A 25655-nucleotide genomic window follows, 5' to 3' on the forward strand; every position below is an offset into this window, starting at 1 on the left:
CTCCGTGTTCTCAGAGAATGCAGGGACGTGAAGACTGAGTTCCCGTGGTCAGGGTGGCCAGGCCGGGGCTGGACAACCACCACCCTCAGGCCTAAGACCTCACCTTAAAGCCTTCGGATCCCTGAGCTGACAGCCCGCCTGTCCAGGCCTCTCACCTTAAGGATGAGGACGCTGAGGCCAGGATACCATGTAAAAGAGAGCAGGATTTCAGGAGGGCTTGGTCTGGCCCCTGCCCTGTTTTTTCCTACCATTTCCTTGCAATTCATTAAGGCATCCTCGCCCTCCCCGGCCCACACCAGGGAGTCTGGTTTCCACATTTCTCTGCTCCTGGCTAACTCCCACCTGTCACTGAGGGTCACCTGGGCTTGGGGAGGCACCCCACCCTGGGCTGCACAGCCACTCCACCAGATCCCTCCCTGTGACCCGCTGCTTATCACCCGCCGGCCACTGGCCTTTTGTGCTTGGCAACAGCCTGCCCTGAAACTGCAAGTCTGGGTTCTAGGAGCTTCGCACGGAGTCCGGTATGGACCACGTGTCCAGTAAATATTGATGGACTAATTTGATGATGCGTCTGCCTACAATTCGGGAGACCCAGGTTCGATCCCTGGGTTGTGAAGATCTCCTGGAGAAGGAAATGGCAACCCACTCCAGTACTCTTGGCTGGAAAATTCCATGGACGGAGGAGCTTGGTAGGCTACAGTCCATGGGGTCGCAAAGAGTCAGACATGACTGAGTGACTTCAATGTCAATGTCAATGTCAATATTGATGATGACTTGCCCACGTTACATAGCCAGTCCGTGGCAAAGCAAGCCTAGAGTCTGGGCTCCAGATGTCTGGGCCCTAGCTCAGTCCAGTAACTGCCTCCTCATGACTCAGCGGAGCCCCTCCAGGCGTGAGGGGTTGACTTGCTGGGCATACATCCTTACCCTGGTTGGTCTGACTGGCTGGACAGGCTCCTGGTGGAGAAGCAGGGGAGCCCTGGGCAGGCATGTACCTGAGGGGTCAGAGGAATCACAAAAGAGTGAACTGGCCTGCCTGAGATTTAGACACCTCTCTCCTCTCCTAGTACAGGCCCAGGACTTGTATTCTTCCAGTGAATGTCCTGCGCTGCCCCGGGGTGGGGAAGAAGTGTCAGAACAGGCGTGTGCACTGCTCAGGTCAAGGAAATGGAGACTGGGACTGGAGCAATTAAATGCAGAAAGGTCTGTGTGCGTTTTGACTTTAGATCCATTTTTCTGTTTTTTAGACATTTATAAAAATTGAAGTTTAGTTTATTTACAATATTGTATTAGTTTCAGGTGTTGTTGTTAAGTTGCTAAGTTATTTCCAACTCTTTTGTGACTCTATAGACTGTAGCCTGCTACGTTCCTCTGTCAGTAGGATTTCCCAGGTAGGAACACTGAAGTGGGTTGCCATATCCTTCTCCAGGGGATCATCCCAACCCAGGGATTGAACCTAAGTCTCCTGCATTGGCAGGTGGATTCCTTACGGCCACCAAGGAAGCTCAGTTTCACGTGCACAGCAAAGTTATTTTCTCAGATTCTTTCCCATTATAGGTTACTATATTAATTATAATTCCCTGTGTTGTACAGTAGGCCCTTGCTGTTTATCTATTTTATATGTAGTAGTGTGTATCTGTTAATCCCATACCCCTAATTTATCACTCCCTGCTATCTTTCCCTCTTGGCAACCATAAGTTTGTTTTCTATGCCTGTGAGTTTATTCCTATTTTGTATATAGAATCATTTGTATTATTTTTTAGATTCCACATTTGTGATATCATATATTATTTGCAAAAGTAGGAAGTGAAGAAATACCTGGAGTGACAGGCAAATTTGGGCTTGGAATACAGAATGAAACAGGGCAAAGGCTAATAGAGTTTTGCCAGGAGAGCGCACTGGTCATAGCAAACACCCTCTTTCAATAACACAAGAGAAGATTCTACACATGGACATCACCAGATGCTCAATACTGAAATCAGATTGATTATATTCTTTGTAGCCAAAGATGGAGAAGCTCTATACAGTCAGCAAAAATAAGACCAGGAGCTGACTGTGGCTCACATCATGAACTCCTTATTGCCAAGTTCAGACTTAAATTGAAGAAAGTGGGAAAACCACTAGACCACTTAGGTATGACCTAAATCAAATCCCTTATGATTATACAGTGGAAGCGAGAAATAGATTTAAGGGCCTAGATCTGATAGATAGAGTGCCTGGTGAACTATGGATGGAGGTTCGTGACATTGTACACGAAGCAAGGATCAAGACCATCCCCAAGAAAAAGAAATGCAAAAAGGTAAAATGGTTGTCTGAGGAAGCCTTACAAATAGCTGTGAAAAGAAGAGAAGTGAAAGGCTAAGGAGAAAAGGGAAGATATACCCATTTGAATGCAGAGTTCCAAAGAATAGCAAGGAGAGATAAGAAAGCCTTCTTCAGTGATCAATGCAAAGAAATAGAGGAAAACAACAGAATGGGAAAGACTAGAGATCTCTTCAAGAAAATTAGAGCTACCAAGGGAACATTTCATGCAAAGATGGGCTCGATAAAGGACAGAAATGGTATAGACCTAACAGAAGCAGAAGATATTAAGAAGAGGTGGCAAGAATACACAGAAGAACTGTACAAAAAAGGTCTTCATGACCCAGATAATCATGATGATGTGATCATTAATCTAGAGCCAGACATCCTGGAGTGTGAAGTCAAGTGGGCTTTAGGAAGCACCACTATGAACAAAGCTAGGGGAGGTGATGGAATTCCAGTAGAGCTATTTCAAATCCTAAAAGATGATGCTATGAAAGTGCTGCACTCAATATGCCAGCAAATTTGGGAAACTCAGCAGTGGCCACAGGACTGGAAAAAGTAAGTTTTCATTCCAATCTCTAAGAAAGGCAATGCCAAAGAATGTTCAGACTACCACACAATTGCACTCATCTCACATGCTAGTAAAGTAATGCTCAAAATTCTCCAAGCCAGGCTTCAACAGTACATGAACTATGAACTTCTAGATGTTCAAGCTGGATTTAGAAAAGGCAGAGGAATCAGAGATCAAATTGCCAACATCTGCTGGATCATCGAAAAAGCAAGAGAGTTCCAGAGAAACATCTATTTCTGCTTTATTGACTATGCCAAAGCCTTTGACTGTGTGGATCACAATAAACTGTGGAAAATTCTTAAAGAAATAGGACTACCAGACCACCTGACATGCCTCTTGAGAAACCTATATGCAGGTTAGGAAGCAACAGTTAGAACTGGACATGGAACAACAGACTGGTTCCAAATCAGGAAAGGAGTACATCAAGGCTGTATATTGTCACCCTGCTTATTTAGCTTCTATGCAGAGTACATCATGAAACGCTGGGCTGGATGAAGCACAAGCTGGAATCAAGATTGCCAGGAGGAATATCAATAACCTCAGATATGCAGATGATACCACCCTTATGGCAGAAAGTGAAGAACTAAAGAGCCTCTTGATGAAAGTGAAAGAGGAGAGTGAAAACGTTGGCTTAAAGCTCAACATTCAGAAAACTAAGATCATGGCATCCGGTCCCATCAGTTCAGTTCAGTTCAGTTCATTTCAGTCATTCAGTCGTGTCCGACTCTTTGCAACCCCGTGAACCGCAGCAGGCCTCCCTGTCCCATCACCAACTCCCGGAGTTCACCCAAACCCATGTCCATCGAGTTGGTGATGCCATCCAACCATCTCATCCTCTGTTGCCCCCTTCTCCTCCTGCTCTCAATCTTTCCCAGCATCAGGGTCTTTTCAAATGAGTCAGCTCTTCGCATCAGGTGGCCAAAATATCACTTCATGGCAAACAGATGGGGAGACAGTGGAAACAGTGACATACTTCATTTTTTTGGTCTCCAAAATCACTGCAAATGGTGACTGCAACCGTGAAATTAAAAGACGCTTACTCCTTGGAAGAAAAGTTATGACCAACCTAGACAGCATATTGAAAAGCAGAGACATTACTTTGTCAACAAAGGTCCATCTAGTTAAAGCTATGGTTTTTCCAGTAGTCATGTATGGATATGAGAGTTGGACTATAAAGAAAGCTGAGCACTGAAGTATTGATGCTTTTGAACTGTGGTGATGGAGAAGACTCTTGAGAGTCCCTTGGACTGCAAGGAGATCCAACAGTCCATCTTAAAGGAAATCAATCCTGAATATTCTTTAGAAGGACTGATGCTGAAGCTGAAACTCCAATACTTTGGCCACCTGATGTGAAGAGCTGACTCATTTGAAAAGACCCTAATGCTGGGAAAGATTGAAGGAGGGAGGAGAAGGGAATGACAAAGGATGAGATGGCTGGATGGCATCACCGACTCAATGGACATGAGTTTGAGTAAACCCTGGGAGTTGGTGATGGACAGGGAGGCCTGGAGTGCTGCAATCCATGGGGTTGCAAAAAGTCAGACATGACGGAGCGATTGAGCTGAACTGAACTGATATTACTTACCTGCCTCTGTCTTATTTCACTTAGTATGATCTCCTCTATGTCCACCCAAGTTACTGCAAATGATAGTACTTCATTCTTTTTTATGGCTGAGTAATATTCACATATGGGCTTCCCTGGTGGCTCAGACGGTAAAGCGTCTGCCTGCAATGCGGCAGACCCGGGTTTGATTCCTGAGTCGGGAAGATCCCCTGGAGAAGGAAATGGCAATCCACTCCAGCTTCTTGCCTGGAAAATCCCATGGATGGAGAAGCCTGATAGGCTATAGTCCATGGGGTCGCAAAGAGTCGGACACGACTGAGTGACTTCACTTTCACTTTCAATATTCACATATATATATTTACATGTATACACACACAACACACACACGTACCACATCTTATTAAACCAATTGTCTGTTGATGGGCACTTGGGTTGTTTCCGTGTCTTGCTTACTGTAAACAGTGCTGCTATGAACCTTAGGGTGCACGTATGAATGGCACCCCACTCCAGTACTCTTGCCTGGAAAATCCCATGGACAGAGGAGCCTGGTAGGCTACAGTCCATGGGGTCACAAAGAGTCGGACACGACTGAGTGATGACACCTTATGTTTTCAAATTAGTTTTTGTCTTTACTGGATACATGCTCAGGAGTGGGATTGCTGGGTCATATGGTATCTCTTTTTTTAGGTTTTTAAGGAACCTCCATACTGGCTATATGCAGAGTGAGCTGGAAAGGATTTTTGCAACCTCCTGGGCTGCCTTAAACACTCCACCGTCCTGCTCTCTCCTTGAGAAGCCTGGGCCCCACAGTGGTAAAGTGTCATTTAGAAAGTAATTAATTAATGAATTTGGCTGCACTGGGTGTTATGTACTTGGGATCTTTGACCTTCATTGTGGCATTCGGATTCTTTTCTCAGTTGCAGCGTGTGAGATCTTTAGTTACGGCATGCAAACACTTAGCTGTGGTGTGTGGGGTCGAACTTGGACCCTCTGCTTTGGGAGCTCAGAGGCAGGGAAGTCCTGAGTGTCATTTCTGAAGTCACATAGTTTAAAAGTAAAAATGGCAGTCATAGAATAATGCCTATAACATGGCCCCATTTATGGAAAAGCTATATATTTTGTTTTCTAAAAATACATGGAAGTCTACAAAAGCACCCAGAAAAGATACAGATGGACACAAACGGCAGTGGCGGCCAGAGTCGAGGGGTGGGAACGGGATGGGACTGAGCGAGGCTTTCGTTGATCTGCAAACTTCTGTGTTATTGGAAAACTGTGTTGTGAGGAAAATGTGTTCAGGGTTTTTTTTCCCTGCGCCTTAAAAGATAATATTTAAAACAGAGCTCTGACATAAGCACAGGCCTCAGGTTTCTGTTTTTTTTCCACCAGAACAAGCTTGCTCTGGCCCATTCCAGATCTGGAATGCTGCTGTCTCTAAGCTGCCACACCTCGGCAGGTGCTTCGGGGACACTGGGCTCGCTCCCTGGCTCAGCCCAGACCGGGCCTCAGGATCCTGCTCACTGAGGCTTTGAAGGAAAAACTATTTGCCTTGCGGCCTTGGGCCAGTGACTGGATTTCAGGCATCAACCGGTAAACAGTCGTGGCAGGGACGTGCCTCTCTGAACCTCTGAGATGGGACAGGCAGGGTGCTGGCTACCCCTTCTCTTGGTAGGATGTCCTTTGGGAAGGTGGGGATAGTAGACAGAGCTTCTCATGGAGCCTGGGAGACAGTCCAGGACCCAGATGGCTGGTGGGAATATGCGAACCTGCCTGACTTTCAAAACCAGGTGCAGGGGAGCCCCAGTTCCCCACGAGACTGTGGCTGGTCTGTCTCGGGGCGTGTGGCAAAAGCCCTAAGCAGATAACCCCCCACTTGCCGAAGAAGAATTCTGCTTCTGTTCTTCACGCTACTGCTGTTTGGTTTTGTGTCCACAGAAAACTGGTCTGTCTTTTCGGAGGGTACTTTCTTCAACTGGAAAATGAAGAAAAAGCCAGCCTTTCCCTTCCCCACAGAAGGGTCCCCTAAGGCGCTGGGGAAAGGCATGCGGTGGGTTTGGAATCCTGATCGACAGCAACTCTCACTTTAAGAGGCCACGGAGACCAGCCACAGATGGGAGCCTTCGTTTGTTTCGCAAGACCCAGCTGAGATGCCGCCTTCTCCGAGAAGTCTTCCTGAATCTCCTGGGTTAGTGCCTCTCCCTCCCTCCTCACCCCCAGGCTCCCTCAGCACTTGGCTCCCCTCTCTGTTTCGAGGATCCTTGTCTTATGACTTCATGACCTCGAGGGCCTGTCTTCTCCTATCCAGCTGCATCCAGGCTCAGGCCGGGCCTGTCTGCATGTCCCAGCCCGCCTCCTCCCGGAGGCGGGAGGAGCCAGTGGCTACCTCCTGCAGGATCACAGTGCAGACCTCTGGCCTGGGTGTATGCTTGGGTCTCTGTGCCTCCTGAGCCCTTCTCTGATCCCTCCCCCTTTTCCTACTTGGTCCCTCACTCTCTTGCTGGGTTGTCTGGGGCAGAGATTTTGGAGGAAAACCACAGCCCCCACGTTGAGCTTTTTCTTCCTTTCAGGGTTGGTGCAGCCTTGGGCCAGGCTCAGCTTCTCTCTCCCCACTCTCTTCACGGCCAAATCCCTCCTGCCTCCTCGGTGCCCACTATCCCTGGGCTCCGAGGCTCTGCCTAAGTGCCCTGGTGGCCCCTCTTCTCTGAGCACACATTCCAGCAACCCCGTGACCATAACTGGGGACATTCCTGGCCAGGCAGCCGATGGTGTAAAAAGGAACAGAATGTCCCAGGGCCCCGCCCAGCCCCCAGCTCCACCTGGGCCCCTCCCTGGGCTGGACAGGCTCAGGGTGGGGTGAGGGGTCAAGAGGGCAGGACCAGCTGGGAGAGGCAGGGGGGTGCTCCTGGGCGAGGTTGGGAGGTATTCACACCTTAGTGAGCAGGGAGGAAGCCTGCAGGCCTTGTCTCCTTCTTCTCCAAGACCCAGCAGTGAGGCTGACTCAGGGGTGCCCTTGGAAGGATTCCCTGGGGAGGGGCCGTGGTTCTTGGAAGCCCACTGGGGGCAGTCCCTGCCCCTGCCTCTCCTCCAGTGGTTGGGGAGGGGGACTCCTTTTGGGGCTGGCTCCCTCCTCCTCACCCCTCTTCTCTGCCTGTCCTCCATCCCTCCCTCCCGGTCCTTCCCCCTCCCCTCCATCCACCCACCTCCACTATCTGGCCTTCCCTGTTCTCCTGGTCCCCACACCTTGGTCTCACTCATCCTGACTTGTCCTTTTTCCTTGCTTTGCCCTCCTGTCTTTGCGTTCAGCATCACCTCCTGGTTCCAGACCTCCATCCCTCGCCTGCCTTCTTGTCTCCTGGTCTCCCTGCCTACTGGCTCCCCAGGACTCCCAGCCCTGACTTTACTTCTGCCCCACCGTCTTGCTTTTCCAGTCCGGGTGCTGCAGGTCACCTGCCCTCAGGAGCCCTCCTCCCTCGGGAGAGCTCTCAACTCTGACTCCTCCTTGGTCCCTCCTCCTGCCCGGCTCACCTTTAATTGAGATGCTAATGAGGCTTCTGCCGCTTCCATCCTGTGCGGGCGGGCGGGCTCCCTGGTCTGGCTGCTGCACCTGTCAGGTGAGGGGGAGGAGAGGCTGGGCTGCCAGATTCAACTGGAAAGGAACCAGTCCCAGTCCAGCCACAACCTGGGATTGGGAAGCAGGAGGCAGCCCAGACCTCTTGGAGCCCAGCCGTCCCTGGGGCCGAGAGGGAGTCAGGTCACAGCCCGAGGTCAGGCCCGGGGACCAGAAGGGAGAGTCCAGACTGCAGGGGAGAGGGGGTCAGGAGAGGAAGAGGGGCAAGATCACAGAGCCTGACACCTGGAGAGGAAACAGGCAAGGAAGAGAGCTGAGAGACCCAAAGAGAAGTGAAAGGCAGAGAGAGGGACAGAGAGAGACGGAGACAGAGAGAAGCTAAGACGCAGATATTGGAGGAAGAAGACCAAAGACAGAGATTGACTTTCAAGAGGAGACAGAAAAGGAGAGTCTGGGACAGAAACCGAAGAGAGTCTTATCAGGGAGGCAGAGAGGCCACTCAGGGGAGGCTTGGCTCCAGCTCTTCTGACCAGACTCTGGCAGGTCAGCAGGCTCCTGGGGACGGGGCCCGGGGAGGAAGGGGAGAAAGTGGGCAAGAGGTGGGAGGAGAGTGGGATGAGGGCACGGGCCCCAGGTGATGAGGATGGAGGAGGCACCCAGAGCCCAGAACTCAGCCCAGCCCCTCGCCCTCCCCGACCCCACCAAGGGCTCATGAAGGGAGACAAGTGTGAGGAGCTGGGGCCTGGCCCCGAGCCTTCGGCCCCCCCGCCGCCCACAGAGGAGGAGGAGGCCCTGCTTGAGTTCCACCGCTCCTACCGGGAGCTCTTCGAGTTCTTCTGCAATAATACCACCATCCACGGCGCCATCCGCCTGGTGTGCTCGCAGCACAACCGCATGAAGACAGTCTTCTGGGCCGTGCTCTGGCTCTGCACCTTCGGCATGATGTACTGGCAGTTCGGCCAGCTCTTCGGAGAGTACTTCAGCTACCCCGTCAGCCTCAACATCAACCTCAACTCGGACAAGCTCATCTTCCCCGCCGTCTCCATCTGCACCCTAAACCCCTACAGGTAACCCGAGTCAGACGTCCCTCTGGGCAGGAGACGTGATGGGCCGGGCCGTTCTGCCCAGGGAAGACTTCCTAGTGCCTGAGCCTTCTCCAGAGCAGGCTTGTTGTACCGACAGTCTCCTCCTCCACCCCTTCATCCTCCCGAAAGTGGGAGGGAGCACTGATGAGGTTGAGATGCTAAGTTCAGAAAAGCAGGGTAGGAATCAGCCCCTCCTCCTTATCATGAGATGAATCTGATGGAGATCCTGCAATGAGATGACTGCAGGTGTGGAGGGGGGCAGTGGTGGTGGTGGTGGGAGCTGGCTGGGACTGGGCCCTGGCAGGGTGGTCTGGGTTAGAGAAGGGCAGTTTGTGTTAGAGAAAGCAAAGTGGGGGAGCAGTGGTGATGGAGCTCTCCATGAGCCTCGAGGTGGGGTTGGGGGGGTTAGTGGGGGTGTAGTCACAGAGCCAGGACAGCAGGACAGGATGGAAGCTGCCCTGGCCAGGCTGCTCCTCCAGAGGCCCAGGTAGCCCTGTTGCGCTGTGCAGTCCACCTGTCCAGGTGCGCTGTTTGGGTGTGTCCTGAAGTTTTGGGTTTCACCAGCGTTCTTTGCCAATTTTCGGTTTGGAAGCCAGAGTGGGTGGTGGTAACCATGGAGAAGACCGGAGGGCAGGGTTGGGTATTTACACACACCTTTCCTGTGTCACACCTTGGTACACCTCCGGCAGGCCAGATATGGCTCTAGGCACCCAGCGAATGGGTTCATCAATAATTCCTACAATCGTTGCTGAAGGCCAAGTACTCTGCTAGGTACTGAAAGATAAGATGGAAGAGATAGGCATATAAACAAATAACCTCAGCACACTGTGACAGGTACCATAAAAACTGTGAGCTAGAGTCAGAGTGTAAGGTTTATGAGTGAGTGTGAATGTGATCGCACGAATGTGTGTGAGCAAACAAATGAGGTGTGCGTGTAATTGCGAGTGACTGGGATTGGTCACATATCAGGGGTGGTGTGGTCTGTTGTGTCCGGAGGTGTGTCATGAGCTGCTCAGGGTTGGGACATCCTGTCCTACAGAGAAAACACTGCTCTGCCACTTCACTGATAAACTCCTGTATGAGGCCCAGGGTAAGAGGCCAGTTACTGAGAAGCTGCTTCACGCACCAGACCACCGGACGCAGTGAAGGACGCAGTTAAGAACTCCTCGGGCAGCTCCTTTAATTCTTCCAACAATCCTCCGAGGCAGATATTGTTATTATTCCTGGGTTACACTTAAGGAAACTGAGGCAGAGAGAGCTAAGGCACAAGGTCACAGAGCTAAGGCACAAGGTCAGAGACTCCACTGTGACTTTCCCTGTTTGTGGTGGTTGTTGTTCAGTCACCAGGTCGTGTCTGACTCTGCAGTCCCATGAGTTGCAGCACCCCAGGCTTGCCTGTCCTTCACTATCTCCCTGAGCTTGCTCAAACTCATGTCCATTGAGTCAGTGATGTCATCCAACCATCTCATCCTCTGTTGCCCACTTCTCCTGCCTTCAATCTTTCCCAGTATCGGGGTCTTTTCCACCCTGTTTGCTTGCTTGCAAACCCCTGCCTCTTCTTAATACCCAAAATGTGAATGTGGAATAATGGAGTTTCTGCTCAGATGTTGTATCTCATTTCTTTTTCATTTGTTTGGGGTATTTTTTTTTGTTTGTTTGTTTGTTTGTTTTGTGCAGCATGTAGGATCTTAGTTCCCTGATCAGGGATCAAACCCACACCCCTGTATTGGAAGCACAGAGTCTTAACCACTGGACCACTAAGGAAGTCCCTGCATCTCATTTCTGAGCCTGTCTTATTCCCTCTCTCAGCCTTCTTTCTCTTTCCCTGGTGCCTGCGGCTTTGCTTCTCTTCTGCCCAACCTCAGAGCTCCCAGCCCTCTTCCTTCCCCTACTTCCCCCACCCTCATTCCCTGGGGCAGAGGGGAGGGGAGGGCAGGCAAGCATGAGGAACTAGCCAATAGTAGGCTCTCAATAAAGACTGGTTGAAAGATACGGGTGAGAGATGGACAGTGCAAGGTTAATCTGTTGAGGCCTGTTTATTTTTCAAGGTTCCGCAGGGTGCAAGGCCCTGGGTAGTAGAGGAAAACGCCCCAGGAAATGAAAACCAGAGCCCTGGCCTCTGGGGCTTGCAGGCTAATTAAAACTCCCTCCTGCAGGAGTTAGTGGGGAGACACCCAGCACCCTGGATAGGAGGGGAGTCAGAGAAGGCTCCTCAAAGCCGGGGAAGGATATGGAGCCCCTACTATGTGTTAGATCCTGCACTGGGAGTTCTCTAAGCACTACCTCATTTAATCTTGACAGGCCCATGGAGACAGGCATTATTATTTCTATTTTGCAGATGAGGAAGTGGAGGTGAAGTAACTGAGCAGGGTCAAACAGCAAGTAATAATAAAAAATAACAATGAGAACTCTGGCGGTCCAATGGTTAAGACTCCACACTTGCAATGCAGAGGATGCCAGTTCAATTCCTGGTCAGGGAACTAGGACCTCACATGCCATAGGGTGTGGCCAAATATAAAAAAAAAAAGAAAGAAAAAAACACCAATGATAATGGCTAACACACATAGTACTTAATATGTGCCAGACAAAAAAAATTTATATTAATGAAATGATTTAATTTTCATAACAGATCTCTTATGTAGATACCAGTATTGCTCCCATTTTATAGATGAGGAAACTGAGGCCCAGAGAAGTTAAGTAATTGCTTAAGTTCATACAGGGAACTGGTGGTGAAACAGATTCAAAAATCCGTCGCCCCCCCATCACATAGAAGCCAGTGAATCTAGGGTCAGTAGCTGAGTCGAAGACCAAGTATGTTTGCTTTCAAAGGTCTTTCTCCCATTGAAGTTTAAGAAGGGGCCAGGCAAAGGTATCCAGGGTTGGGGGCTGGTGGGAGCCCGTGGGGAGCAGCAGGAGTCCAGAGGGAGGGAGAGAAGGGAAGGATCCGGGTTATTGGTTCCTGTTCCAGGAGAGAGGCAGGGGTGGGTGCACAGGTTGATGCAGCCTGGTGGGTGGGGACCTGCGTGTGACTCATGCTGCTAGCTGGCGTGGGTGCTGGAGGCAGAGGCAAGATAGGTGACTCGGACTGGGAAGCAGGGAGGGGGTGGAAGTCGTGGAAGAGATAAAGGAGCTTGTGAGATAACTGGAGGCAAAGTCAGCCCAGGTGCCCAACTGCACGTGGCAGGAGTGTGGCCAGCAGAGGGGGAGGGGTATTCTGGGCTGTTCTGTAACTTCCAGGAAAGGGGATAAGGCTGAAGACCTTCATACTAAGAAGGAGGTGTTGAGAGTCCAATGTGAAAGGTCAGCCACAACGATCCCCATCTCCTTTCTGATTAACAAAGGGCTCTTTTCACCCAAGAGAGGGGGCCAGACAAAGCCCCATCAACAGCAAACAGAGCCCAAGAACATTTTTTTTTCATTCAATCCTGCGGGGGGACTGAGGCTGGTTTTAAGGAAGAGTGTGGCATTCTTGGACAGCAAAGAAGGTCATGGAATCTTCCTTCCCCTCAGAGAGCTGCACTGAGGGAGGGGAAGGCTCTGAGCCATGTCATTCAACCTTGACCCTGGGGGGGACCCTGCACTGCCCCCCACTCCCCCCACAGGATCTGGAAAGCAGGCTTTGCATTGGCAGGACTGGGAGGGACAAAAAGCCCAGACTCTTAGAGCTGGGACCCCCTCCCCCTGCCACCCCCACCAGTGATGGACTCCTTTGTGTCAGGAATGTCACTTATCTCTGCAGCAACTGCTGATGGAAAGTTCTTCCTTAGGTAAAGCTGCAGCTTGCTGCTACTGCTAAGTTGCTTCAGTCGTGTCCAACTCTGTGCGACCCCATGGACGGCAGCCCACCAGACTCCCCCGTCCCTGGGATTCTCCAGGCAAGAACACTGGAGTGGGTTGCCATTTCCTTCTCCAATGCATGAAAGTGAAAAGTGAAAGTGAAGTTGTTCAGTCGTGTCCTACTCTTTGCTACCCCATGGACTGCACCCTACCAAGCTCCTCCATCCATGGGATTTTCCCGGCAAGAGTACTGGAGTGGGGTGCCATTACCTTCTCCGAAAGCTGCAGCTTACCTCACTGTAACTTCTGCCCTCCGGCCCTGGTTCTGTCTTCGGAGCAGCTCTAAAGACCATCTCCTCCTTCTTTACCCAGTGGTCATCAGTTCAGGGGCTCCAAGGACAGCAGTCACCAGGCTGTCTTTTCGGCATCCATTATCATGATCTGACCTTCGTCACAGGCTTACTGGATAAGGAGAAAACTACCAGCTCAGAGTTGGAGGAGAAGACAGAGGCTCTGAGAAACGTACAGGTTTTGCAAAAGTCACCCAACTGTTTAGGTGGATGAATCAGAACTGGAATCTGGTCTTCGGCTCCACTTTTTTAAAAAAATTAATTTATTTATTTTTGGCTACACTTGGTCATCGCTGCCATGTGCGGGCTTTTTCTAGTTGTGGCGAATAGGGGTGCAGGCTTCGCATTGCCGTGGCTTCTCTTGCTGTGGAGCACCATCTCTAGGTGCGTGAGCTTCAGTAGTTGTGGCACACAGGCTAAGTTGCTCAGCCCCATGTGGGATTTTCCCCTACCAGAGATCCAGCCCGTGTTCCCTGCATCAGCAGGTGGATTCTCAACCACTGGACCATCAGGGAAATCCCTCTACTTCTGTTAAGATCACAAAGTCACAGGGCAGTTGAGTGGCAGGCTCTCCTGTCTCCTCAGCTTTCTCTTCTCCAACAATAGGTTACTATTATTTTACTATTATTGTTCTTATTAAAGAACTGTTGTAACCATAAAAACAATAGCTGCAGTCAGACAGTACTCACTCTGCCAGCTCTTTTTCTCACTGTGTTTCTCATATGTTAATTCACTTAATCCTTATGACCACGAAGGTTAAGTGGTGAGGCTACGAAATGATCCTGGGAAGCTGATTAGAACTCAGTTCCTATAACTTTTACTGCTTTTTTTATTTTTAACTTTTAATGTTATATTGGCGTATAGCTGATTAACAATGTTGTGATAGTTTCAGCTGCACAGCAGAGCAACTCAGCCATACATACACATGTATCCATTCTCCCCCAAACTCCTCTCCCATCCTGCCTGCCCCATAACACTGGGCAGAGTTCCCCATGCTATATAGTAGGTTCTCTTTGGTTCTTGGGAGCCTGGTGGGCTGCCGTCTCTGGGGTCGCACAGAGTCGGACACGACTAAAGCCACTTAGCAGCAGCAGCAGCAGCTGTTCTTTTAATGACCAATAACAGACAAATCTCCGAATGCCAAACACACACCTTCGACCTGAGCTGCATTTCTCCCCTATGAGAGGATGAGGGGCAGCCAGCTAGACTTTTATGAGGGAGATGGTGGCTGAGGACTGTGAGGTTTGGATTCGGCACATGAAGACCACCATGTGTGTGTGTGGTGGCTGCTCAGTCTTGTCTGACTCTTTGTGACCCCATGGACACAAAGGCTTCTCTGTCCATGGGATTCTCCAGGCAAGAATACTTGACTGGGTAGCCATTCCCTTCTCCAGGGGATCTTCCCAACCCAGGGATCGAACCCAGGTCTCCTGCACTGCAGGCAGATTCTTTACCATTTGAGCCACCAGGGATTGTTCTCCATATCGGTGGTACCATTTTAGACTCCCGCCAGCAGCAGTTTCGGATGCTCCACATTCTTACCAACACTTGATGTCATCAGTCTCTTCGTTTGAGCCTCAGTTCAGTTCAGTTCAGTTCAGTTGCCCAGTTGTGTCTGACTCTTTGCGACCCCATGAATCGCAACACACCAGGCCTCCCTGTCCATCATCAACGCTCGGAGTTCACTCAGACTGTCCATCTGGTCAGTGTGGATGTTAAATGGTACCTCATTATGGTGTTAATTTACATTTGAGTACTAATGATGCTGAGTGCCTTTTCATGTGTTTAGTGACCATTTGAATATTTGAGGGGTTCCTTTTTAAAACCATGTCATTTTCTTTTTGATTTGTAAGAAATTTTTATATTTCAGGATTTCTTCTTTAGATATTTTTTATTCTAATGAATTTTGCCTACCCCTAGGTTGTGAAGGTATCTTTGATGTTTCCTTTTATAATCTTTATGGTTCTGAATTTTTTGTTTGGGTTGCTTGACTTAATTTTTGTATACAGACTAAGGTAGAGGTTGAGATTCTTTCTTTCTTCCCCCCCTTTTTTCATACAATATCCAGCATCATCTTTTTTAAAAAATTATTTTCCTCATTGAGCTTGAACAGGTGCTTTGGTCAAAAATCAGGTTGACCATATATATATTTGAGTTTATTTCTGGACTCTATTCTGTCCCATTGATCTTTTTATCCTTATATAAGCACTACACTGTTTTGATTACCATGGCTTTACAGTCTTAAAGCTAGGTAGAGTAAGCACTCCAACTTTGCTCTTCTTTTCCAAACTTGTTTTGGCCATTCTAGATTTTTGCATTTCCAAAGCAATCTTAGAATTGACCCGTCAAGACTTTTGGACTAAGAGGGAGAGGGAGAGGGTGGGATGATTTGGGAGAATGACATTCTAACATGTATAATATCTTGTGAAATGAATCGCCAGTCTATGACTGACGCAGGATGCAGCATGCTTGGGGCTGGTGCATGGGGATGACCCAGAAAGATGTTATGGGGAGGGAGGTGGGAGGGGGGTTCATGTTTGGGAAAGCATGTAAGAATTAAAGATTTTAAAATTTAAAAAATAAAAAACTAAAAAAAAAAAAAAAAAGAATTGACCCGTCAATTTCTGCAAAAATGTCTGCTGGAATTTTGATAGGGCTTGGCTTGAATCTGGGCTTTCCGGGTGGTTCAGTGGTAATGAACCTGCCTGCAATGCAGGAGATTTAGGTTCAACCCCTGAGTCCGGAAGATCTCCTGGAGAAGAAAATGGCAACCCACTCTGGTATTCTTGCCTGGAAAATTCCATGACAGAGGGGCCTGGTGGGCTACAATCCTGGGGTCAAAGAGTCCCACACAACTTCTCCATTGAGCACATATGCACGGCTTGAATCTAGAGAGTAATCTGGAAGGTGGCATAGGAGTTCCCGATCTACTAACGTCTGCAGCTCCTTTTATTTTGGTCTTTGATTTATTTCAGCAGGATTTTCAGTGTACAGGTCTTATACACCTTTCATCAGATTTACTCCCAGTATTTGATGTTGTTTGTGCTATTTAATATGGTGCTCTTATTTCATTTTCCATTTTTTGGATCGCTGGCATGCAGAAACATTTTTTGCATATTGGTTTTGTATCCCGCAACCCTGTTTATTTATCGGTCCTAGGTGTTTGTTTTGTTTTGGTAGAGTCTATCCCTAAGGCCCTGCTACTTTGCCTGCTACTTTCATGATGGAGATGATACAGGCTCTGTATTGAGAAGGAATGTGAGGATTCATACTGGACAGTGTTTAACTCAAGGTTTTTGAGCCCCACCTGAAACTCCTTAAAACTGAGTCTTTGGTGTAGGAGGGCGGGGAAAGGAGAGTGTGTGGTATCGGTATTTTTAAAGTTCCTCGGAAGGTTCTAGAAGTGCAGTTGAGAGTCCCCGATTAAGAAAGTGTCAAATGGCAGACGGTCAAAGGCCACCCAGGCCACCCTCGCCGAGAGGTGGCGGATGGCCCATGCACCTCGGGTCCGTGGGAGTGTCTGGGCCTTGCCGGCCCACCCCTTCTCCTGCCTTGGGAAATGGCAGACAAGTTCCGGGTTCCCTTCCAGGCCAGGGCGAGTGGGAAGAGAGCACCTCCCGTCTCTCCCTAACGAGAAACATGTGGCAATAAATGCCGTCCCCGCCGGGGCTCACTGTAGCCTCCAATCACCAGGAGGACACACCTGTCTCCGCTCCCCTACCCTCGCCCCAGAGATAGCCCTGTAGACCCCAGAGCTATGCCCCGCAGACTTCTCTGGGCTGAACTGATCTCACCCGTTACAGACGGGGAAACTGAGGCATGGGAGATGGTGGCGTGGGAGAGGGGGCGAGGATTGTTACCAGGCCGCCACCTCCTAGTCCGACCATTTGCCATCGCCTCTTCCAGGTACAAGGAAATTCAAGAGGAGCTGGAGGACCTAGACCGCATCACGGAGCAGACACTTTTCGACCTGTACAAGTACAACGCCTCCCACACCCTCGTGGCCCACGCCCGCTCCCGCCGAGACCTGCGGGAGCCGCTGCCGCACCCTCTGCAGCGCCTGCCCATTCCGGCTCCGCCCCACGCGGCCCGCAGAGTCCGCCGCGCCGGCTCCAGCGTGCGGGACAACAACCCCCAGGTGAACAGGAAGGACTGGAAGATCGGCTTCCAGCTGGTAAGGCACCACCACCGCCCCGCCCCGCCACCGCCCGGAGGCCCCGCCCCCTCCCCGCCCCTGCGCGCAGCAGTCGGCTCAGCTCCCCGCCCTCTGCGGCCCGCCTTCGCTGCCACTGATACGAGGCGGGAGTCCGCGCGCTGGCAAAATAAATAGGTTACATACAAGAATAAATTTGAAAATTAAAATTAAATAACGTCTCTCTGGGCACCAGCTTGTGGAGGCTCCTCGCTGGGGGCCTTTATGTGGGAGCGTTTATGGGGATGGGAAGTCAGATCTACTGTGGAAATGCTCTTTCTGAATTCTGATCCCCAGTGTGGGACTCACTTGGGACCTTCCAGGGTGATGGGGCATTGGGGCTCCGGCAGGCCCAAGACAGAGGATTGTTGTTTAGTCGCTCAGTTGTATCTGACTCTTGGCGACCTCTTAGACTGTAGTTCACCAGGCTCCTCTGTCTATGGGATTTCCCAGGCAAGAATATTGGAGTGGGTTGACATTCCCTTCTCCAGGGGATCTTCTCGACCCAGGGGTCCAACCCAGGTCTCCTACATTGATAGGCAGATTTTTTACCACTGAGCCACCAGGGAAGCCCGTATCTATCTATCTATCTATCTATCTATCCTCTCTCTTAAGCCTCCCTCCCATCTCCATTTATTTTTTTAGTTTTCTTGCTATCGTCTCCCTATTCTGTCTTGGGCTTCCGCGGTGGCTCCCTGGTGGCTCAGACGATAAAGAATCTGCCTGCAATGCGGGAGACCTAGGTTCAATCCCTGGGTCAGGAAGATCCCCTGGAGGAGGGCATGGCAACCCACTCTAGTATTCTAGCCTGGAGAATCCCCATGGACAGAGGAGCCTAGCAGGCTATAGTCCATGGGGTCGCAAAGAGTCTTACACAACTGAGCAACTAAGCACACACACCCATATATACATATATATATATTTATGGCTGATTCATGTTGTATGGCAGAAACCAACACAATATTGTAGAGAAATTATCCTCCAATTAAAATAAAAATAATAATAAAGATTAAAAAAGGGGGAGCGAAGCAGAGAGATGGTACCCAGAGACCAGGGTTCCAGTCCCCCCTTTGATACTGGGACAAACTGCTTGATCCCTCACAGTATTCCCATCTGTGAAATGGGGAGAGTAATCTTTGCTTCACCCTCCTCAGAAGCTGCATAAATGACCCCAAGGTGTGTGCAGCTCCCAGTCTCTATCAATCCTGTGCTCTCCAGGTCTGCTGTCTTCCAGGCTTCGGCTTCTCCCAGCCTGGCTCCCCGCCCCTGTCTATCAGTCTTTAGGACCCCAGACCATTCATTGCTTGACCTTGCCCCACCCTGCTTACCCTTGCTGCTGGTCCTCTGATGCTCTGGTCTCTGTGTCCAGTGCAACCAGAACAAATCGGACTGCTTCTACCAGACATACTCGTCAGGGGTGGATGCTGTGAGGGAGTGGTACCGCTTCCACTACATCAACATTCTGTCCAGACGGAGACGGGACACCTCTCCCTCGCTGGAGGAGGACGTGCTGGGCAAATTCATCTTCACCTGCCGCTTCAACCAGGACTCCTGCAATGAGGCGTGAGTCCTTCCCTGCCTCCAGGCTTCCTGCTCTGCCCACCGCCCCCACCCCCGGTCTCCGGTCTCCTTTGCTGGACCATCCTGAGACCCAGCATGGAAGGCACCCTGAAGTGCTGGTTGAGTAACTGAATGCCTGCAGGTGGGGAGAAAGGGAAAGTATTGACCTCAGGTCTAAACCTCTGCCTGGGGAATGGCCCTGCGGGATATGTGTGGCTCCCTGCTCCCTGGGTCTGCGGAAGTGTCAGATGGGAGCCTTGAGAAGGCCGGGCTTGAGGTCTGGCTTTGAGAAACCAAGGACTGAAGCATGGCTCCCTATTTTTCTGAGGCCTCTTTCTCACTGGCATCAAACTGAGAATGCCTGGAAGGTCATCTGGTCCCCTGCTCCGCTGGCTCAGATAATGCAGGCAGCAGTGGGGGGCGGATACAGCATGGACTGAATCAGGGACTAACCCTCAGCTCCTGCTCTGGCTCTGTTTCTTCTGGATCAGGTGACTCTGGGCATTTCACTCCACTCTTCAGAGCCTATTTCTTTGTTTATGAAATGGGGGGAAATGAGATTCTTTCAGTGTTCACTGAACCAATATTTTTGACTGTCTGGACTATGTGCCAGTCACTGTTCTGGGCATTTGGGATACATCAAAGAAGAAGAAAAATATCCTTGCCCTTCTGACACTTTTTCTTTCTTTGACCACACTTTGTGGCATGCAGGAGGATCTTGGTTCCCTGAGCCGTGCCCCCGCCACTGGCATCTCAGAGTCTTAACCACTGGACCACTGGGGAATTCCCTTGACACTTATTCTTAAGCAATGAAGTTGATAACATCTGTCTTCGAGTGCATGAGATAAGGAGTTTGAGGGCACTTTATACACTGCAGTGAGTTGTGGGTCTCATTGTTGGTGGGAAGTGACTGTCACGCAGGTGAAGTGACTTGCCTTAGGACACCAGGCCAGCCAGAGCCTAGGGTCCCCCTCACAATACTGCACTGCCCGCCTGGCATTCTCTCAGTCACATCTCCTGTCATGATGTCCTTGCAAAGAGGTCATGGCTGCTGCCAGCTCTCTGAGGGCTGTTGGGGGGAGGAGGCTAGGAGTAAGGGAGGTCCCCTTCTGTAGCCGCTGCTCACCCCCACCTTCCCCTCCGTATTCCTTGAAGTTCAGGCATGGTCTCCCTGCCTCTACCCGGCTGAGGAAGGGCCCGAGGCAGCATCTCCACCCCACAGGGACCCTGTCCCTTCCTTGTCCCTGAAGACTGTCGGCAGGGCCAGGTGTCATCTGCTTCTGCACCCCACCCCCGCCTGGAGCACACACTCTGCCTGCACACACCTTTGCTCCTGCCTTGGGTTTGTGTGTTTGTTTGAGGACAAGTGAGGCAGGAGCAGCACCTGAGCCTGTGGCAGCCCACAGCTGCCACTGAGTGGCTCTGTCACCGTCTTGCTTTGCCCGCCCCAGGCTCCCGCCTTCTCATCAATGGAAAGTCCATAGTTCATCTCAGTCTTGACACTTAGGTCACTTCCTCACTTCAGAGCCCCATCGACTCTCCTCAGGGTTATCATAAGCCCCTAATCTGTCTCTCCACCTCTCGAGCCTCCCTTTATTCTGCGACCACAGGAAGCTTTATTCTTCAGCCTTCTGACCGCACTTTGCTGCAGTTAACTATTCCAGACAGTCCTGTGTGAAATCCGTCAGTGGCTCTCTGGCCTTCGGGATCTAGTTGAAGTTCTTTATCATGGCTTTCTCAGCCCTTTCCTGCTCTGTATTCAATTCTCTTGCCTCTCTCTCTATGATCTTTTCTTTAATAACAGCTTTGTTGAGTTGTACGTCGCATACCACAAAATTCATCCTTTGAATGGATATAATTCAGTAGTTTTTACTATATTTACAGAATTGTGCAACTATTAACACTGTCTAATTTTAGAATGTTTTCCTGTCTCCCTATGTTGTCCCCTCCTCCAAGCCTTGGGAACCACTAATCTACTAACCACTGTCTCTATGGATTGCCTGCTGGGGACATTTCATATAAATGGAATCACATAATATATGGTCTTTTGTGACTGGCTTCTTTCACTTAGTAATGTTTATCCATGTTGCAGCATGTATCAGTAATTCCTGCTTTTCTTTTCTTTTCTTTTTTCTTGACTGCATCACAAGGCAAATCTTAGTTCTCTAACCAAGGATCCAGCCCTGGTTCCCCCTGCAGTGGCAGTGTGTCGCCCTGACCACTGGACCGCCAGGGAAGTCCCCCAGTTCATGTCTCTTTTTCACTAAATAGTTTTCAATTGGATGCTTATGCCACATTGAGTTTATCTATGCTTTGTGGATGAACATTTGGGTGTCTTTCACTTTCTGGCTCTATGAATAATGCTGAATGCTGTACACATGTGTGTATGGATGTATGCTTTCATTTCTCTTAGGTAGATACCTAGGAGTGGAACTGCTGGGTCATATAGTAATTATATAGTTAATATTTAGAGGAGCGTCAGACTGTTTTCCAGGTATCTGTGCCATTTTACATTCCTACCAGCAGTGTGTGAGGGCTGCAAATTCTCAACATCCTTGCCTTGTTATATCTGTCATTTTGTCTTATTGATTCCCTATACCCTTTCTTTTCTTTTTTTTTTTTTTTTTGCTGCACCATGAGGCTTGTCGTATCTAGCCCCAACTAGAGACTGAACATGGGCCTACAACTGTGAAAGTGCTGAGGGCCACTGGACCACCAGGGAAATCCCTGATTTCCTATACTCTTAATAGAAAATTTATATAGCCCTTACTCAGTGCTAAGCACTGTTCTGCTGCTACTGATGCTAAGTCGCTTCAGTTGTATCCGACTGACTCTGTGTGACCCCAGAGATGGAGGCCCACCAGGCTCCGCCGTCCCTGGGATTCTCCAGGCAAGAACACTGGAGTGGGTTGCCATTTCCTTCTCCAATGCATGAAAGTGAAAAGTGAAAGTGAAGTCGCTCAGTCGTGTCTGACTCTTAGGGACCCCATGGACTGCAGCCTACCAGGCTCCTCCATCCATGGGATTTTCCCGGCAAGAGTACTGGAGTGGGTTGCCTTCTCCGAAGCACTGTTCTAAGTGTCATTTAATCCTCCTAGAATCCCTATGAAGTCAGTACTAGTATCATCCCCATTTTACAGATGAGGAAACTGCGACATAAAGAGATCAAGTGCTTGGGCTGGTCCCCCAGCTCACAGTCGTTAGAGCTGAGGTTCAAGTCCAAGTAGCTTTGCCCTGGAGTCCGTACTCTTCACCATCATGTTACACTGCTTCTCATACACCCTCGTAATGCACTCAATGTGTTTCTCTTTGTATGTGTTTTTACCAAGTGTGTGTGTAATGTGGACATAAATGGTGTTGTATGATGTATCTCCTGTTGCCCTTCACTTTTTAAACTAAGCTCTGTGAGTTTAGATTCATCTACGGTCTGCTCTATGGATTCCACCTGCTGCAGACAGCCCGTGGTGTCCCTGTCCCCTCCCCTCTGAGCAGGGCTCCCAGGCCTTGTAGAACTGGCCTCTTCCTCTTTTGTCCCTCCCTGAGCACAGCCTGAGCTCTGGAAATGCTGCCATCCTAGCTCTTCCCAGAATGTGCGCTAGTACTTCACACCCTGAGCCTCTGCTTTTTGAGGCCAATGGACTATTCCAGATCATTGAGCTCCATTTCTTCGTTTTATAGATGAGGACAGTGAGCTTAAGGAAAATGGTTTGCTTAAGGCTGTATAGTCATCGCCCCCCACTCCTCATCTCTGTCCAGCCTTCTTCCCTCCGCTACTTCTCTTCCTTCCTCCTCTACCACCCTCAGCCCAAAGACCTGTCCCCCTCTTCTCCCTGCTGCCCCCATGGCTGGGAAGTTAGAACAGATACCCCCTGTTGGCTGGGGAGTTCAGTTCAGTTGCTTAGTCGTGTCTGACTCTTTGCAACCCCATGGACTGCAGCACAAGAGGCTTCCCTCTCAATCACCAACTTCCGGAGCTTGCTCAAACTCATGTTCACTGAGTCGGTGATGCCATCCAACCATCTCACCCTCTGTCATCCCCTTCTCCTCCTGCCTTTAATCTTTCCCAGCTTTAGGGTCTTTTCCAATGAGTCAGTTCTTCGAATCAGGTGGCCAAAGTACTGGAGTTTCAGCTGCAGCATCAGTCCTTCCAATGAATATTCAAGACTGATTTCCTTTAGGATTGACTGATTGGATCTCCTTGCAGACCAATGGACTCTGAAGAGTCTTCTCCAGCACCACAGTTCAAAAGCATAAATTGTTCGGTGCTCAGGTTTTTTTATAGTCCAACTCTCACATCCATACATGACTACGGAAAAACCATAGCTTTGAGTTAGATACCCCCTGTTCCCATGTGGGCTCTGGCTGCAGTGTGCACAGCCTCCCCATTGGGGGACATGTGATTTGCTGTCAAATCATGTTCCTATTGTAGCAACACAAACCTGGGACTCCTTTCTGTCTGTTCCCGAGCCTGTCCCAGCCCTGCTTTGGACCTCTCAGTGGGAGGCATGCTGTTGCAAGACCTGTTCCTGCCCTTGGATCTGACCTTCCTGGTCTCACTGTCTTGCCCCTGCCCCCTACCACTTCCTTTCTCTTCCGTTCATTCATCAACTATTTGTTCTCGATCTCCTGTATCTCCTACATGCCAAGAAACATGCCATTAACCCAGAGATGATTCAGCCATGAAGGAGATTTGTTTCCTGTCCTCAAGGAAATTGTAATCCGATTGGGGAAGTAAGATGTAGACGTGTGAGAAGCCAGGGATGCTGCAAGAATTCATAATGTAGTGCGGCACTGAGAGGGGAGAGGCCACAAGGCCAGTGAGGTCGGGGGGCCTGGGGAAAGCAGCCTGGGCGAGAGGTAGCTGACCTGGACCTGAGCCCCGTCTCATGCTTGCTGCTTGTGTCAGCTTGGGCAGCTACTTGACCTCTCCGAGTCCGTGCTTCCTCTCTTGTGAAGTGGGGATGATGCCTAGTGAGAGGGCCTGGGTGAGGCTCCAGCACCAGGTCCACACATAGCAGGTGATCAGGAAACAAAGGGGTCTGAAAGTGCTCCCCCTGACCCCTGCACCTTCCCTTCTGACCCCTCTCTCTCTCTTCTGAATAGGAATTACTCTCACTTCCACCACCCGATGTACGGAAACTGCTACACTTTCAACGACAAGAACAGCTCCAACCTCTGGATATCCTCCGTGCCTGGGGTCAACAATGGTGTGCTGTCCTGACCCCAGCCCCAGCCCCTCCGCTGCCCTGTGTGCCCACATCTACCTGCCTTGAGCTCCTGTCCTAGAAATGCTCCAGGCCTCTCTGCAGTACGCCCATCTGTATCCTGGAAAATCCTCTTTGCTTTTTCTCCCCTCTGGGTACCATGTATTCCATCCCAGGTGTGATAGGAATCCTGTCCTGGCTCTGGCTGGCCCTGCACCCCAAATCCAGCTCGTGCATGTACGTGCTTGGTCACTAAGTCATGTCTGACTCTTTGCGACATCATGGGCTGTAGCCCGTCAGACTCCTCTGTCCATGGAATTCCTAGGCCAGAATGCTGGAGTGGGTTGCCATTTCCTTCTCCAGGGGATCTTCCTGACCCAGAGATCGAACACATGTCTCCTGCATTGGCAGGTGGCTTCTTTACCACTGAACCACCAGGGAAGGCCCCCGGATTCAGCTCAGGGGTTGCCAAGTCCATTTGGAGGTCTTCCTGAACTTGCTGCCCTGGGAGGCTTAGAGGCAGGGTGGGATGATGGGTTTCCACACCCTGATGCTTCTCTCAACCAATGTACCCTGCCCCTGGCTCTGTTCCCCCCGTTCCTCCCAGGCCTGTCCCTGACACTGCGCACAGAGCAAAATGACTTCATCCCACTGCTGTCCACGGTGACCGGGGCCCGGGTGATGGTGCATGAACGGGATGAGCCTGCCTTTATGGATGATGCTGGCTTTAATCTGCGGCCCGGCGTGGAGACCTCCATCAGCATGAGTAAGGCAAGGACGCTGACTGGGAGACCTGGGGAGGACCCCAGATGAGGGGCAGAGAGAGGGCTTGGAGGGTGACAGCTAGAGGGCCAGAAGAAGTTGTGATGGGTGAGCTTCGAGCATGTAGCAGTCTTCAGGAGCAGAAATCTGGGGCGAGGGGCCGGCCAGGTTGAGTGTGCATTAGGAAGTAGCTTTCTGAGGAGTACACGTGGGATGAGAATACCAGGAAGGGGTTTGGAACATGCTGAGGGTTCCAGGGGATGCTCCAGGCATCCTCGGAAGTAGCCCTGGGGGCATGTTGTGAAATGACCAGGCATGTGGGAGAGATGGTGGAGGACATACAGCCAGGGACTGAGGGAAGACTGAGGTTAGGAAGAGGCCTGGACCACTTGCTCTGACTTCTGACCGCTTGGTGACTCTGGGTTCTTAGGAAGCCGTGGACAGACTTGGGGGTGACTATGGCGACTGCACCAAGAATGGCAGCGAGGTCCCGGTGGAGAACTTTTATAATACCAAGTACACGCAGCAGGTGAGGCCCAGCCTGTTTCCATGGCAACCGTCTCCCAGCCGTAGCCACCAGGTGTGCGTAATGGGTGATGGGAGCAGTGGAGTGAGAGGTGGAGGCACACCAGGGGGGCTGGTTTGTCCACCCCTCCCCTGCCATCTGGGGCTGTGGGGGGGTGGGCAGGCCTGACCCTGTCCCCCTTCATGCTCCCCTCCT

The 25655-nt window shown here is 50.4% G+C and overlaps 1 protein-coding gene and 2 long non-coding RNA genes across 8 annotated transcripts in view; 1 reads left to right on the plus strand and 2 right to left on the minus strand.

Annotated features, from left to right (window-relative positions):
- LOC138437888 (uncharacterized) lies at positions 1–8041 on the minus strand. Its single transcript, XR_011256192.1, has 3 exons — positions 7962–8041; positions 928–995; positions 1–171 (listed from the first exon to the last, which is right to left on the minus strand). It is a non-coding gene; the product is annotated as an uncharacterized lncRNA (long non-coding RNA).
- SCNN1A (sodium channel epithelial 1 subunit alpha) overlaps positions 5840–25655 on the plus strand; it is a 26711-nt gene continuing 6895 nt past the window's right edge. Inside the window, exons 1-8 of one of the 6 annotated variants that reach the window (XM_069585878.1) lie at positions 5840–6026; positions 6372–6621; positions 8711–9071; positions 17123–17390; positions 18778–18971; positions 24072–24175; positions 24780–24943; positions 25365–25463. In XM_069585878.1, coding sequence (XP_069441979.1) covers positions 8716–9071; positions 17123–17390; positions 18778–18971; positions 24072–24175; positions 24780–24943; positions 25365–25463 — 1185 coding nt within the window. In that variant the 5' untranslated portion in view covers positions 5840–6026; positions 6372–6621; positions 8711–8715. Of the gene's footprint in view, positions 6105–6371; positions 6622–7361; positions 9072–17122; positions 17391–18777; positions 18972–24071; positions 24176–24779; positions 24944–25364; positions 25464–25655 lie in introns of those variants that run through there. The other 5 variants (XM_069585879.1, XM_069585876.1, XM_069585877.1 and 2 more) reach the window with 5 other exon arrangements.
- LOC138437887 (uncharacterized) lies at positions 8821–18887 on the minus strand. Its single transcript, XR_011256191.1, has 3 exons — positions 18737–18887; positions 13160–13328; positions 8821–9863 (listed from the first exon to the last, which is right to left on the minus strand). It is a non-coding gene; the product is annotated as an uncharacterized lncRNA (long non-coding RNA).

This window comes from Ovis canadensis, chromosome 3 (assembly GCF_042477335.2).
Source record: "Ovis canadensis isolate MfBH-ARS-UI-01 breed Bighorn chromosome 3, ARS-UI_OviCan_v2, whole genome shotgun sequence".
Lineage (NCBI taxonomy): Eukaryota > Metazoa > Chordata > Mammalia > Artiodactyla > Bovidae > Ovis > Ovis canadensis.